Genomic DNA, 16,308 nt, shown 5'->3' on the forward strand with positions numbered 1-16,308 from the left:
AATAGACACCTGGTAGTTGAAACCTTTTCCACATCTGAAATGCAAAAGTATTCCAATAAAAAGAGACTCTTTACATTTAATGTCACGTTCCAGAAAGGCGCAGTGAGTACAGAAGGAAGAGTTGTGATGAACACACCTCGTGCTAACTCCACGCTCCACCCCCACGGGTTTCACAGAGCCCCTGCAGCCACACGGAGGCCCTGGGGCTGACAGCGGGGACTTTGAGAAGGCAAAACACACCCCGACCTGGAGTAAATCCCGCAGGGCCGGCGCTACCGGCAGGTGCACTTGGTGGCGATCATGTCCTCGTACTCCTTGTAGGCGATGGAGCCGTCGGGCTCGATGGTGAGGACGCTGAGCGGGCTGTACTCGGCGGGGACGCAGGAGGGCTTCCCCACGGAGGGGTCCAGCTTCTCATAGATGATGTTCTGGACCATGGTGTGCACCGGGGAGCCGTAGCGCTGCCCCAGCGCCCGCGGGCAGTCGCCCTGGCAGTACTGGGGGCTGTAGCGGTGCGGCGCGATGATCCACCGGTCCCACCGCAGCTGGCTGAAGCTGAGGCGGAAGTTGTGGAGCTCGCACTCGTTTTGGGGGAACAGAAACCGTTTGAAGTACTCGCTCAGGTTAGAAGGGGGAGTTGCCGGTGCTTCTTTCAGGTTCTCATCTCTTCGACGCCGAGAGGCCCTTTTACCCTGTGAGTTCTCTTTTCCTTTGTCACCCATAGGATCAGTGCGCGGGCTGCTCCCCTGCCAGGGCCGCACTGGGATTTTCCTTCTGTGTCCGAGTGAGTTCCACCTGTGATACGCCTGCTCGCTGGTGTCGTTCAGATAAAGAAGAAGAGAAGGGGGAACCAGAGCTGCACCGATGGGGGTTTCCAGTTGAGTGTTGTGTCGTGGGTCACCCGTCAGACAAGTGAAGTTCACAGCCATGTGAATGTTCCTCCTGTTGGTGGCGATGAGTGGCTGGAGGAAAGACGTCACATCGATCTCAACCCACTTGCGTTTCCTAACTTCGGCATGCAGGCTGAGGGCCAGAGAGTGAGAGACCCTGGGGCAGACTTGGCTGGGAAAATCCTGCTCCTTCACAGACAAACGGCACGTGCACGTCGTGGAAGAGGAAATGGGAAGGGGTGTGTCAAAGGAGTAGAGCAAGACAGACTTGAGTAAGTGCTCTAGAGCAGTAACACGGTCCAGGTTGAAGAGTAAATCCACCGAGTGAACGTCTCCTGAGAAGGGAAACAAAATCCTGTGGAGTTAGAGCATCTTTCTTTTCCACCCAGACATTAATACCCTCATGTAGTGGTTGAGTAGAAATAATTCAGCAGAACAAACTCATTTCAATGCCCTCCCTTACACTTGTTAGATGGAATTTCTCCTTTGGTCAGGGACATAAGATTGGAAAGTTAATTGTGAGTATATTTTGGAATCAGTAGATTATACTCTGCCAGGAAATTCCAGTCATAAACATTGGCTTCTTTATTTTATTTCTGCCTAGTGAATGCTTCTTAGCTGAAGCTCCCAGTGCTATTGCTGTGGATGTTTGTGTTCAAGGTTTTCTGTCTTTCTAAGTGAAAAAATCCAAGCCAGGAGGACTGGGCTCACTTGGCAGCAGTCACAACAGTAGAACTAAAGGCCAGGGATTTCCAGCTGCTGTTACTGTGTCTGGCCCACATCTAAGAACACCATTTTGAGTCACAAAGTGCCCAGCCATCCTAGTTTTTGGTCCTGAGCCTGATTTGCAAGTAGTTCTGCTCTTCCCTTCAGGATATTCTCACATTTGAGTTGTGATTCTTCCCTAGCAAACATAAAAAACAAGGAGAAGGGTCATCTCCTGGTGGGACTCTGGTGGTTGGCACAAGTCTTACTACAGTGCTGTGGTTTTTGTGGCCCTGAAAACAGCAGGGACAAGATGGGCAGGAGAAGGACACATGGTGCCCATCACGCCTGACCTTTTTTTCCACTTTTCTTACTTAGAACTGACTGTGGAGTTTTCTCTGACTCATAATGAGTCAACCTGGAACATCAGTAGGATCTCGAAGGCAGCACCACTTGTGTGGCAGTCCTGGGGGGGAGGAGGAAATCTATGTCTAATGCCAGCCAAGGAGAAGTAGGTTCCCAAAAACCTCCTACACTTAGAAGAAGAACCACCAGGACTAAGATAGCAACAACTCTAAAGAAAGCGGGAATTTTTATTTTGTGCTGCAAGCCCAGAACACACAGAAGCCCCCCTTGAAGAACAGCTGAGGTCCCCCCACACCTACCTTTCCTGAGGTCCCTGTGGCGGTGCTTGCATTCTGAGCACGGAGTGAAAAGTCGAACAGTGTTATAGAGGTGGCTCTTGTTGGCCTTTGGGATGCCCTCCTTGGTAGCAGACATCTTGTAGAGCCTCTTCATGTACCGGAGGGCTCTGGAGTCTGGCTGCAGCCTGGGGGCCTCGCTGGCCCCGCTCTGGTGGCCCCGCTCAGACAGCACCTTGAGGAGGGGAGGCAGGAGGGCATAGCCACGTCTCACACCCCTGGGCAGCTGCAGCAAAGGGCTGAGCTCACTGGCCGTGTCCTTCGGAGCCACCAAAAACCCAGAGGTCTTGCCAGAGACAACACGAGCCCTAGAGTGGGGGGAACCCTGGATGCTAGAGGAAAGCCAGTGAAGACAGCAATAGAAACAAACACAAATCCTCCAGGTTCTCTCCATGCTCCTTCGGGCTGCAGCTAAAAAAGAACAGAGAGAAAAAAAAAAGCCTCCCCTGAAATATTCAAGAAAACAAGAGTAGCTGAGCCCAATCCTATATATATATGGCGCAGCTGTGGGATGGGAGGGGGGTTCCTTTCTAATGGGAAACTAAAGAGAAAGACCTGCAGCTGGTGCTGGACCCACATGCTTTGCCTTTGCTCGTTAAAACACGTTACAAACGAAATCCTTATTCCCGGAGTTAACCTTTTTCAGATGGGAAATGCCGAGGCAGGAGGCAGTGGCAGCCTCCAGAGGGAGCCGGGCAGGCGGGACAGCAGCGGCTCCGTGGCTGTGCAGGGACACAGCTCCGTGGTACTGCTCTTAGCAGCAGCAAGGTAATTAGAAAGAAAAGAAAAGAAAAGAAAGAAAAACTTTTTCATTTTCTGTCGACGTATTTCTCACATTTCATTTCTCTGTAAACAGTAACACCCCCTGGGGAGAGAGGTGAGTGTGGGACTGTCAGATTTCCTGTCTCTCCAGCACACAGCACAGCTGTACCAGGTGAGGCATCCAAAAAGCAAAGCAGCCGGAATCAGAGCTCGGGGGAGTGCGCTGCAAAGGGCTCCAAAGGCAGCGATATTGATTGTGTCAGGAATATTCAGAAACTCTTGTAGCTGAACATAACTAAAGCAATGGGGTTTGGTTTATTTAATTAGGAAAATACAGGGAGGGAATCTGTTTTCATTACAGTTGTTTTTAATTAGAGCTAGGCTATCAATAATCTACTGAAATGTCACCTGGAATTTAATTTGCACATCTTAAGTCTTCTGAGTGAGGCTTCCTTGAGTGGAGAGTGTTTAATTAACTTACAATAATGTCAATCTGGCATTCATTGATGTGGAGTAGAAGGTTAATCAGGTAACAATTTATAATAGGAATCTTTTCTGCTATATTTCTGATTTGATTCTGATAAAAGGGGGATACTGTCACTTCAAAGGTCAGCTGTGTCTAAACTGTTTTGGATAAGGTCATCTGGACTTTGATTCATTTTAAAAATATATCCTTCAGTCAGGTGTGCTCATCTGCTCCCTCCCAGGTGGGTCTGAGCTAGTCCCACTTTACATTAGTTTGAAACAAATGTCACAACAGTTTCTGCTATTCCATGACAATTTAAGCTGCCTGCCAGTCCTACCCTCTTCCACAACACAAACCTACATTTCTGCTCTCTCTTTTGCACTGATTTTTTTTTTTTTTTTAATGTTATCAGATCTTGTGGTGAGTCCAGCCAGGGAGCTGAACAGATAGGAAATAATCCAACAAAAAAGGAGTGTTTTCTTTGCCTTGCTGAGCCCAATCCTGTATATATATGATGCTTTACTCTCCTGCCAAAGGCACAGTAGTGAGTCAACCAAAAAGAAAAAAAAATATGAAAAACAAACACCAAAAAACTCTGCTTCACTAAGGCGTCTGTGTCTAAAGTACTGGATTCCCACTTCACAACAATTAAATCAAACTGGTGCCTAGAGGTAATGGGGGTTCTAGCTGCACTTCCATTGCTCACAGGAGGTTTCTGTTCTTTGTTGCTAAAGGATCTAGCTATAGATGATCCAATACTCTATTTAGTTCTTCTGCAGAGTTTCTAGACTTATGAAATTAAATTCTAGATTTACAGAAATATCCTTTTACTAAACTTCTGATACCTGGTGCATTCTATATTGGGTTAGGATATTCTGACCAAAAGTGGAACCTCATCTCTGGTTTATTGCACTGTTTCTGTGTCAATAAAAGGAAAGCTCTCTGACAAGTGCTACAAACAGTAGCTGATAGATGAACCAGCTTGGTCTGAGTGGGGAGTTTGCTGCACCCTGATAAAGATAAGCATTGTGGCTTCTCAGAGGATGCTGAGGAGGGTGGTGCCAAGCTGGGATGGTGGTACATTTCAGGGCTCCTGCTGCCATTCCTGTGGGCATGTTACCTTCCTGTTGCCTGATGTGGCTGTAACCTGAGCATGTAACAGCACTGAGGAGGAGTGACCTTGGGGACACTTTGTACAAGTAGAGTAAATAAATGTTCTTGACAGAGTAATCAGTTAGCTGGTTCACTTAGTACCTGAGTGCGGTGGCTTAGTGAGCAGCCGTGTGAGAAAAGTTTTGCTTCATCCTATTGAGAAAACAAATGATTAGCAAAGAGCCACCTGACAGCTCAGCACTGCAGACCAGCCCGGGTTGCCCTTGGCTGCTGGACTGACTGCTGGGGGCCACTGGGTGTTGGTGTGGGGTCTTTGTCAGATCTCTCCAGTGTTACTAACATGAAGGTACGTGCTTCTGGAGAGCTTCCTTAGAGCTCTCCTGGACCTAGAGTTTAGTTTACAATTCATTCTGACAGCACTTTTCATCATCTCAGTGATGACTAGGGAGGAATGTAGCTGTTCAATGATAAAATATGGCTCTCAGTTTTACCTGCTCAGCAAATGTCACTTGAAACCCTAGGAGGTTTCTCCTTATTGTAATCAGATATTCTTTAAAAAATTAATGAGAGCTCATTCTCTGAAAAGAAAAAGCAGGTGCAGAAGAGAGCTACCCTGGGTAGCAGAACAGGACTCCTGGGGCCCTGCAGCAGAGGGACACCCCCCTGGGCAGGGTTTCTGTGCAGCCCCTCTTGGGCACAGACGTACAAGCTGAGGTTTTGTTACGCACTGTCTGCACGGAGGGAGCTCTGGGACGCTGACTTGGTTCACACAGGTCTTTGAAAAGCCATTGGAGGGAATGTTTTGTACACACTCCCAAACACAAGTGCCCAGGTGGAGCCTGGAGGAGACAGACTTTTCATCTAGTCAAGCTTTTATTGAAATAAAACTTGTGCAGTTAATGAACAGAACTGTCACTTGTTTGCACGTGCAGTTTCTGTTACAGGGAGGAGCTGTACACAACATGTGGATTTAAGGTCAACTTTCAGAGTACAATTAAGCCAGCTCAAGGGCAGCTGGTCTCAGGGGTGGGTTTTACCTTTTCCTCCTCCCTCCTGGGTTGGTGGAATAGTTTCCACCTGGTCTGTGAGCTGAAGGACCCGTTCCCCAGCTGCACACCCAGTATAAAGGTGTGGGACAGGCCTGGCTGTGCTTTCTGCTGGGGAAGAGGGTTAGAGAGGCTGCTCTGCTGCTTTTGAGAGCAACTTGTTAGCTTAATTCAGGTAGAGTGTGCAGTTGTAGAGTGCTGCAGTCAGGTATGGCTTAGATACTGGAGTAATCTGGAGAGATTCAGTAAAAAAAAAGGTAAATGAGAGGGTAGAATTTAACTGGAATTTTCCTTTGGGTTTCTTTGTTGGTTTTTTTTTGCCTGCTCTTCATAATCATGCAGGCAGGGCTGCAGGAGCTTTCTCCCTTTCGTCTTTTTTTCAGAATGGGCAAAGAATATACTTGGAACAAAGTATTTAAAAAATAGAAAACTAGGGTTTTATATGGGATGTTCTTCCTCCCACCTTGGAATGCTGGTGTGCAAAGCTGGGCTTGTGAGGCTTGTTCTCACGTGCAGCCCTCCTGCCTGGCCAGAATCTTGTTTACCAGCTGGGGAGCAAAGTCCTGAAGAATAAAAGCTGTGGGAAATAGAGAGTCTGCTGCTGATCCCTCAAACCTGGCCCGGCCCAGTGCTGGGGCAGGTAACTCACTGGGCACCAGGTGGGATTCGCTTGTTCAGAGCTGGGTTTATTGCTCCTAAACAAAACACCAGCCCTTGGGTTCAGCTGAGGCAGGAGTCGGGAAACCGTGTTTTATTTTCTTGGGGTCTTTATTTTCCTCTCGGGTGCGGTGAAGATGCGTGTCCTCACGTGACCCTTAGTGAGAAAACGCTGAAGCTATAAATCAGCTTCTTAAAACGGCCGGGAAATAAATTCCAGCCTGAGAGACTGTTCCCATCTCTCTGCTCTCACGCTCTAGGCGCTCCTGCTGCCCGGGCTTCGGGTTGCGGTTGGGAGCGCGGATCCCGAGGGTCTTTTCCAGCTTCGGGGGATCCCGTGGTTCCGTCGTGCAGCCCTGGCCGGCAGGGAAAGCCGCGGGGGTCCCTGCCTGGCCGCGGGGGTCCCTGCCTGGCCGCGGGGGTGCGGGGCGGGGAGGTGCCCCGGGGTCCCCTCCCTGAGCCCACCCCCGTCCTGCCCCTGGGCAGGGCCCTGCCCGCCGCTCCCAGCCCTCCCGTAGCTCCCGCGGAGCCGGGAGCGGGATCGTTTATCTCCGTGTGCCATCCCGGGAGGAATTGCCTTGCGTGGCGGGGAGCGGCAGGTGAGGCTGCGCTGGGGCAGGGGGATGCTCGGGGGGCGGCTGCGGCCCCCCCGGGGGGAGCTGCCGCCGCTGTCCTAATTACACTGATTGCTCTAATGAAGGGTCACCCGGCGGGACCCGAGCTGCCGTGGGCAGGGGGCGGCGGGGGCCGGGAATGCTGGCCGGGGGCCGGGAATGCTGGCCGGGGGCCGGGAATGCTGGCGGGGGGCCGGGAATGCTGGCCGGGGGCCGGGAATGCTGGCGGGGGCAGCGCTGCCCCTTCCAAGCCACCGGCGCTCGGTGAGCCCCGGAGGTGTCGGGGGGACCCCCCGGAGCAGCGCTCCCACCGCCTGGGCTCGAGTTCCCGGCGCAGCCCCGCGTTAAACCCCCCGGAGGAGAGACGGGGGGTCTGGGGGCTGCTTTGGTGTGTAACTTGTGAGCGCCTGCCCCGCGCCAGGTGCCGCGCTGTGTCTGCTGAGAGCAGGAGAGGTTTTAAAGATGATTTTATCCGAGTGGTCTTATTTCAGTGGTAAAAAGAGCTCTGTTTACAGTGTAGAATACTTGGAATTACAGGACGGGAACAGCTGTGATGTGTGACAATGTGGCTTATTTATTCTGTCATCAGCAGGAGGGGGTTTAATCTTTCTATGAATTTAAAGACCTGAGCCACATAATTATTTCCTGCAAAAAATCAGAGGGGCAGTAACTGCCTTGACCCTTCTCTTCCTGTTGTGCAGAGACTTGTTAATAGGATTCTTCTCTCAGAAAGAAAGGTCTCCTTGGCAGCGTTTAATGTCGGGAATGAAGCAGTGTCAGGTAGAAACTGAATGTGGTTGAATGAGGAAGTGTGTTCTAAAGAATTCCTGACTTAACTCTTGAGTTCTCAGTGTTTTTCAAAATACTCATGAAGTGATGCGTTTGAAGAGTAGAAACGTCTCCAAATAATACACACCTGAGTGTGGAAATTAATGAGAAAATATAAAGTTAAAGCTTGGAAAATAATGTGAGTGTTTAGAAAATAAAAATCCAGGTTGGAGAAGTAGGGGAGGTGACAAGAGAAAATGTTTTCAAGTGTGTGTGGGAGAGAATCCTTGAAGATTTTCCAGCCATTTACAAATGGGGAGAAAATATGCAAATGTATTTATTTATGAATTTGCCTGAGAGTGTTTTTGCACACCCTGATCCTGTCTCTTGTTTGGATTTCCTTAGTGCTAAGGTGCAAGTCCAAACATGCAGAGGGGCCAGATCCATCCTAGCAGGGTGAGCTATGGAGACTGGAAACCACATCCAAGCATCCAGGGAAAGAAACTTTGGGAAGTGAGTGGAGAGAGGCTGGAGCAGGGGCTGCTGGGCTCCCGGGTCTGGGCAGCCCTGGCGAGGGGGGAGCCCTGCAGGGACCTGCCCTCAGCCCAGCCCCGGGCAGGAGGAGGGGTGACAAGCTGCCTGTGCTGCCGGGTGCTTGGTGCTTCCAGGGGTGACACACTCGTTTCCTTCTGCTGTCTTTGCCAGTGTTTTTCACCTGAGAATTTGCATTCTGGATGTTTACCTCGAATTTTGGGGAAATGTGGACAAAACAAATCCTGTATTTCTAAAAAAAAAGCTTAGGGAGGGAAAAAAATGATGTCTTGCCTATTTTCAACACTTCTGACTTTCACAAAAAGAACTTTGCTTCCCACGCTTTGGAGAAAGGAACTTAATTTTGTCTTGCATTGATTTGCATCAGGGATGTGCTTTTTGTTGTTCCCTCTTAAAATCTTCCCAAGTCTGGCCAATTAGTCAAGTCTAAAAAAAAATGCACATCCTTTGATATTTTTGTTGTTGTTGTTTAATAACTTGAATGTGTGAAGATTCTGTCCTCAACACGCTGGGATCTCCGGGAGCCTCCAGAGGCAGCTGGGCTGCTTGTGCCAGTCCCCAAGCATCAATGAAGATGCTGCCTTTGACTGGTGGCTTCAGATGATGAACCAGGTTGTCACCATGGTGGCTGGTTCCAGTTGGCCTCAGCCAGCTTGGAGATCAGAGCTGGCACTCCAGCTCTGGCAGGAGCCTGGCTGGCCTGAAATGGTGACAATGGGTTGGTGAGATAATGGCAGGGTGGGGCAGGAGTCCTGAGGGTGTTCTTTTAGCATAATGCTTGATGTATGGAACTTTAGTACAGAGTGAACAAAAGGCAAAGGGGAGAAAGAACTAATCACGGTTCATTCATCTTTGTTTATAGTGTTTTTTTTAATCTTAATTATTAAAATGAAGTTTTAGTTTCTTCAGAAGTTATTTGCAAGGGAAAAACCCTCTGAAGTAGAACACTCTTAGAAATGTAATTGATGTCAAACTTGAATACATCTTGTAAACTTTGATTTCTGTTGATCTGGGTTTTCATCTTTTGGGTATGGTGAGATCAGCCCACGGTTTCAGCAGGTGTCATCACCAGGTTCTGGAGATCCATGTTTCCAGGGCTGTGCTGGAAGCCCAGGGCTGTCTGGGCCTGCTGCACTTCCCCAGAGCTTTCTGCTGGTTTTCAGTGACCCATTTGCACACTCCAACAAGACAGGGCCAATGTAAACTTCCCTTAAACAACAGATGCATTTACCTCAAGTGTATGTGAAAGATTAATTGCTTTGGATGTTTCCTGCCCATTTCTTTGGGTCTGATTTAGGTCTGACTCAAAGCAGTGACATCAAGATAAAGGTGCCATTTACTTCAGTCAGTCTTGGAAAAACAAAAAAACAAACAGCTTCTTAAAGGATACCAACAGAACTTAATGTTGTTGTGTCAGGTTATGTGTAACTTTAGAAGTTATGCATTTTCTGGTGGCCTGGAAGATCCTTCACTGTCAGGAAGGTGTGTGTTTTACGGCTCAAAGTGTGTTTAGTTTTTGGTGCTGAATCATGCAGGGTGCTGAGGTGTGAAGGTCTGGCAGGATGACCTGGGAGTCAGCTCAGCTGCACCTCAGTACCTGAGGCTGCTACTCTTGGGGATTCAGGGCTTTCCTGCTCCCAGGGCTGCATGGAGCACATCCAGCCTGGATGGGAACCAGGGCTTTAGAAAGTTCTGTCCCAAGACAGTTCTGTGTCCTTGAACACCTCCAGGGATGGGGCAGCCACAGCTTCTCTGGGCAACCTGGGCCAGGGTCTCACCACCCTCATAGTGAAGAAATTCCTCCTCATGTCTAGGGGCAAGGAGGGGCAGGGAAAGTCAATGAGGGGACATGCTCTTGAGATTCAGCTAAATCTGCACTTTGGCCTGAGTCAGCACTGAAGTTTTTACTTGCTTTGTCATCCTTCAGGAAAAGAAGTCCCCTGTGCAGAGCTGTCACTTGGCAGTACAGACCACAGAACAGCTTCTGCTTCACAGCCTGGCAGTGTGCTGGGCAGGACACGGGGAACTGCAGCACCTGTATTTCCATGGCAGTTGACCTGGTCAGACTGAAAATAAAAACCAACAAGATTAAAAAAAAAAAAAATTAAAAATGCAAAGACTTCAATATTATGGTGGGAAGTAGCATCCCCAGTAATCACGTGATGGTCTCTACTGAATTTATGTGAAGTGGTTGTTCAGGGATTTAAACTCGGTCCCAAATGTAAATGACTTTGGTGTCAGAGAAATCAAACCCAGGGGTTGGTGCAGGAGCTGCTCTTTGCCAGACCTTTAGTCTGAGCTCTGAAGGACAAGAGCTGCTCTTTATTAAAGAATTGTCAGGTGGTGTGTTTTTTAACCTTTAGAAGACAAGGTGTTATCCTGAGACTTGTTCTGGAACAGCTGGAACACTTCATCTGGCAATTTAAAAAAAGAACTTATCTCCAGCTGGAGTTTTCCACTCAAATGGATAAACATTTCTCCTGGAAACGTGAGGTGATGCTGATACATGTAGGACCTTCCTAGAATACACAAACCTGTATTTCTCATCCCAAAGATGAAGTGATATCTCTCTGGGAGTTTATTTTTGGTGCAGCATTCCATGCATGGAGCTATATAAGATTGTCTCTTGGATCATGGGCTCTTCTGCAGCTGTCCCTGTTTCCATACAGGCTCCTGGATTCAGGAACAGGGGAGGAGCCCTGAAAATAACATCTTTTTGTTATTTACATGTCCAGGAGTGCCCATGGATTGGGCTGTCTGCTGAGCCCACATCTAGTAGAATTTCAGTCCTTGCAGATGTTTGCTTTTAGTTTTATGAAAGTAAATATAAACCATCAGCCTTTGTTGTTTTCTGGGAAAACAAAAGCTACTAAATCATATTACTAATATTTATTTTAAAATTCTAAAAACTTGCTGTGATTTGTTAAGACAAGTGGCTTAGGTGATAATCATACACTTCAAGATGAGTTTTGTGATAATCTTAGAGCCTGTAAAATGTAAAGATTTGACCCAAGGGTTTGTTGTACTTCTGTGACTGATCTCTGTGGAGCTTCTCTCAGGGTTTTTATGTCTGAAATGGCCACATCATATTGCATATTTATTGCTGAAGTTGAATTTTCTGGTAACTAAAGTGCCACGAGCTATTTTTCCAGGACTATTTGTAGAAGACCCAGGAATGTCTTGACTTCATAACTGTGTTGCAGCCATCCAAGGGTCAGCAATGTGGTGCTGCTTGTGTGTTACTGACACTGCCAAAATTGTCCTCAGAAAGGGCCAGGGTCTTGCTCCTCCAAACTGTCCCCTTGAGCTCTTCACCTGATCAAATATTTTAAGGGAACAATATTCCCAGTACCACCAGGTCTGGTTTAGGAGACAAGTCCTAGAATGTGGTGTCCATCCTGCTTGGGCAGGCCCAGAACATCATCCATGTGGAGCCCTGGCATCCTGGAGAGCTGGAATTCTCTGCTCCCTCCCAATCTAACCGTGGATCTTGAGCAGTAACAGCTTGCTTTGTGTCAGGAGTGTTTGGGGGAGGCTGGAAGGAGGTCACTGCCCTGGTTCCCCAGCCACACACCCATGTTCCACATTGCTGAGGGCTTTACCCATCCCTCTGAGGCCCCTTCTAGCTGAAGCTCAGAGGAGCTCACACCATTTGTGTTTTTGTCTCACCTGGGCACAGTCTGGTCTCCTGGCAAGTGTGTGGTTTCTCCTGTCCCTGCCTCCTTTCCCTCACCTGCCCCTGCTGCTGAAAAGCCTCTGCAGAAGCAGCTCTAAAACAATCTAGGACTGGGGGGCTCAGAGTGCTGTCCTGGGGGTGTCTGCTGCCTCCGGTGCTGCTGGAGACCCCGGGAGGAGCTGACCACCCAGGAAGGCACCCTGCTTTCCGGGGGGTTCACAGCCCTTGCCAGGTTGCACTGCTGACAGTGTCCACAGTTTGGTGGTTCTTTAGTGGCTTTGCATGTCCTGAATACGCTGAGATGAAACATTTAAATTTTGGTGGAACTGGAACATTTTGTTCAACACAAACCAAAAGTTTGTGCTTCCAAGTTTGGTGGGTTTTGTTTGTTTGGTTTGGTTTTTTGTTGTTGTTTTTTTTGGGGTTTTTTTGGTTTTTTTTTTTTAGAAAAGTGACTTTGCTGTGAACTGCAGCAATTCTAACTTAACTAATTCAGTTGTCAAACTGAAAATATCTCTGATGGGACAATGCCAGAGAGCTGCTCCTGTCAGGTCTCAGATGCTGATGTTCACGTCTCTCACTTTTCTGTGAAGTTTTGAGTTTCCAGTCCCCATCTCCTGAGAATTCCCTGCAAACCCTCGACAGAAAAACCAGAGAATATTACTTTCTGCTTAAGCAGCACCTGTTCCTTAGGAAGCTCAGCTGCTGTTTCCACCATTTGACATTTTCCAGTAAGGGCTGAGGAGCCCCTTGTATCAGATGTGGAGCCAAAACCAAGCTTAGAGTTCCAGAGGGAGAGCAACTGTGGGATGTCAGGCCCTCCCTGCCCTTCCCTTCACACCAGCTGCTCTCCTTTTCCTCGGGGCAGATCTCAAGCACTAAGGTAGAGACACTTAAACCTGTCTGAAGGCCCCTGGTAAGTGGCATGGTGTTCAGAATTGCTTCTCTGGGGTTTCAGAGGTGTCCTGGGTGTGGTTTCAGGGGGGTCAGTAGATGCTCTTCTACCCAGTGATGGAACATGGGCTTGCATGTGTGCCCTAGGGTCTCTTGGGCTTAGGGTTGTGAGGCCATGACCTGAACTGAGCTCTGAAGGTGCACACCAGTGGTGTGCTTATCAAACACGGGAAGCGTGCTCTGGGCAGTGGAGCAGGGAATGGGACAGTGGATGTGTTCCTGTTCCACCTGTGCCATGAACTCGCTGCAGGAATGTGGCTGAAGCACCGTGTAGCTGTCAGCTCTACAGCTGGGAAGGGCTAGGTTCAAAGCACCTTTAGATATACATATATTGCCAGTGGTTTTGCCTCAATGTTATAAAACAGGCTGGGGAAACAAGAAGGATTTGCTCGTATTAAATAAAAAAAGAAACCCTCTCCAGGACTGGGGGGGTTTGTTAGCAAATTGTCAGTCACTGCATGAGACTGATAGAATGCAAGGTTGTGTACCTAGGAAAATGGCTGCTTTTAGTGTATAAAATCAGATTAAAAGAGCAGAGATCAATTGTAGCATCTTGTATGTCCACTTCTAGGAATTTCCAGAACCTTCTGTGCTTCCATTTTCTGCTAATAACTTCTTACAACTTTACCACATGAAAAACATCTTGATGTTTGTTCCTGAGGTTTTTTTCCACAGTGAAACTCTTGCAAAAGCTGCTGTGAAATTTGCAGTGGGCAGAGCTCACAGGGTCAGGTCCTTATTAGCTGAAAAGGTTCCTAGAAAAGAAAAATGTGTGCTTCCTTGAATGCTGATCTTAAATGTAAAATGGCTTTGTGTATTATTCTGTTATCCCAGTGCCTTCTGAAGTTCAGGGAGATTCCAGAATTTAAATGATTAACTGGCATTTCCAGAGTGCTGGCCAAGGGGCTGCTTACCAAACGTGACACTGTGATTAATGACCCGGCTTTGCTTGGACACCTCTCAAACTTGCTTTAGTGTTTGATTATTAGAATAATATTGCTTTTACTTGCAAAAATATCTGTGTTCAAGTTATGTTGTGAGACAGACTAGTTTTTTTTCCAAAGGTTCATTCAAGAGACATGAGATCCTGCTGCTTTTATACACCCAGAAGCCTCACAGCAGTAAGCAAAAGCAGATGAGAAAGAAGTGCCAGCTGTCAGTCATTATTCTAAGCCAAACTGTACTGGATGCCCAGCCCTTCATGTTCTCTGCTGGCCCCGTGTCATTTCTGCCTTTTAGCCCTGGCAGAGCCCGTGGCTTTCCCTGCTGAGCCTCGTTCCTTCGGGGTCGCGGCGGGGCTGCCTCCCCGCAGCCTCACGCCCCTCGTCCTTGCGGCGTCTGAGGGCGACGGGATTTATTCGGCCTCCCCATAACAAAGGCACCGTTGTGCTCGAGTGTTGGGAGAGAAAGCAGAGCCCTGCCTTTGCCGTGCCACGCTCGGCAGCCCCCGGGAGCCCCGAGGTGACCTCTTGCTCTAAGCGCAGGGCGGGAGGAGCACGGACCTGCTGCAGAGGGAGGCAGCGGCTGCTCCCCGGCCAGACCCTCGTCCCGGGGGAACCCGCCTGTGCCTCTCTTCTCTCACGTTGTACAGTGCTTGGAAGATGAAGAGATCCCCCGTTCCTTGGGAGCTGCTGCTGAGCATCCTGCACGGCTCTCTATTCCTTAGCTGCAAGTGACTCCTGAGCAGATCTTTTAAATGGAGTGACAAGTCTCGTTTACATCCCAGTTTTATAGTTACCTGTGAAAAAAGAAAGTGCACAGCTTCTGACGGGTGACACGTTCCTGGCACAATGTCCTGTTTCTTCTTGGAATGCCCTTTAATTTAGCCAGTGTAAGGAGGTTTGCCATGGATGTGAAAGGGATCGGGGTCAGGCTCTGAGCAGGTTTTGGGTCAGCCTCTGTTGGCTGGCTGAGGGCTGGGCACACATTCCCATCTCGGGTGCTGCTGCCGAGGGACCACCCTCTGCCACGAGTTCAGGTGGTCAGAGGCTGGGGGGACAGGTCCCCCTGCGTGTGTCTCACGCCCAGACCCGGTGTTACGTGGCAGGAAGCTCAGCACCAAGGCTGAGAGCCTCAAGTGACTTGGGATGAGTTTGTGTTACCGTCTGAGCTGCTGGGATCTGGTCATCCCGCCCGCAGCACCCTCCCCTCCTCCCTGGCATCGACTCGATGTTCACCCAACTCCTCCATGAACTCTCTCAGCTCAATAAACCACCAGAAAACTAAATAAACCCCTTAACAACTCCTGCTGGATTAGCAGAGTGCACTTGGCAAAGGGTCACAGGAGCTCTGGAGCTGCAGCAAAGGATGGGGAGGAAGGAAAGGGGCAGAGAGGGGGTGGAGGCCACCCCTCCCCTTTGGGCAGTGACAAGGATTCAGCTGCATTTCCATTTAAATGGTCTGAGCAGATTTTGCCCTGGGGCCCAGGGATGCTGCTAATCCATGGGCCACACGAAGTGAAGTTCAGCTGGTTTGAGAAACAAGATTAGACAGTAAAACTGAAACCACCACCCAGGCTGGTACAGCCCTGTGATACACACCGGAGTGTCCCAGTGTTGTGGGGTGTGGTATTCCCTAAAGATTTTGGTCTGGGTTGCAAAGAGCTCAGACACCAGGGGTATAGTGCTTACAATGTGGTTTCAGCTGGAAACCTTGTTCAGCTAAGTACTGTTTTAATAATGAGTATCTGCCTGTAATTGCAGTGTCCAAGTCCTCTCCCCTGCCAGCTTGGTTACTAGGTAGGGCAACTACACCTGTGAAGTCTGGGATTGATGTGGTCTCTCAGGGATACTATATTGTCTATTAGGCTGCTGTTGCTTGGATGGTTTTGGTGGGTAAACCCCAGGATTTTTATTTTTGCATTATATTTGTGCCACTCTTGGCCTTGTTTCTGAAGCTGGGAGCAGCCATCTGTACCCCAGCTGATGTCAAGTGAGGAGAGTAACATGAAAGGCAACAGCCCCCTGGGCTAGGGGAGGTGTTTGTGGGCAGCATTTGCTGTTTGTTTCGCTTCCCTCTTTGGATTTCACTTCCCAACCCCCAGTGAAAGAGGCTGGGAAGGCAGATGGGCAGGTGAGGGGGGCTGCTAACCCACAGCTCTGTACCTGCACCAGGTACCTGTGGTTTGTAGGGCATCCTGCTGCCCTCAGGGCCCACCTGGTTTGTTGTGTTTGGGGCTCTATGAAAGAAGACTGACACAGCCCTGAGAAACTAATGTTATGCTTATGTTGCCTGTACAGTTTGTGACCATTTTGGCCAAGTTGGTACTGAGCAGCCAGTATTAAATGGGAGGTGGCAGAATGTGAGGTGCTGGTGAGCAGGCATCTCCCTCGTTTTCTGCGTTTTACCCAGAGTTATTGGTCTTTGCTGTCAGGAGCTGCACAAAGTGCAGGACACATCCTGGC

The 16,308-nt window shown here is 48.9% G+C and overlaps 1 protein-coding gene across 1 annotated transcript; it reads right to left on the reverse strand.

Annotated features, from left to right (window-relative positions):
- Positions 1-272: 272 nt before the first annotated feature.
- GDF9 (growth differentiation factor 9) lies at positions 273-2,690 on the reverse strand. Its single transcript, XM_051631179.1, has 2 exons — positions 2,261-2,690; positions 273-1,225 (listed from the first exon to the last, which is right to left on the reverse strand). Exons 1-2 carry the CDS (start codon positions 2,688-2,690, stop codon positions 273-275), a joined length of 1,383 nt encoding a protein of 460 aa, XP_051487139.1.
- Positions 2,691-16,308: the final 13,618 nt, after the last annotated feature.

This window comes from Apus apus, chromosome 13 (assembly GCF_020740795.1).
Source record: "Apus apus isolate bApuApu2 chromosome 13, bApuApu2.pri.cur, whole genome shotgun sequence".
In the NCBI taxonomy this organism is placed as follows: domain Eukaryota; kingdom Metazoa; phylum Chordata; class Aves; order Apodiformes; family Apodidae; genus Apus; species Apus apus.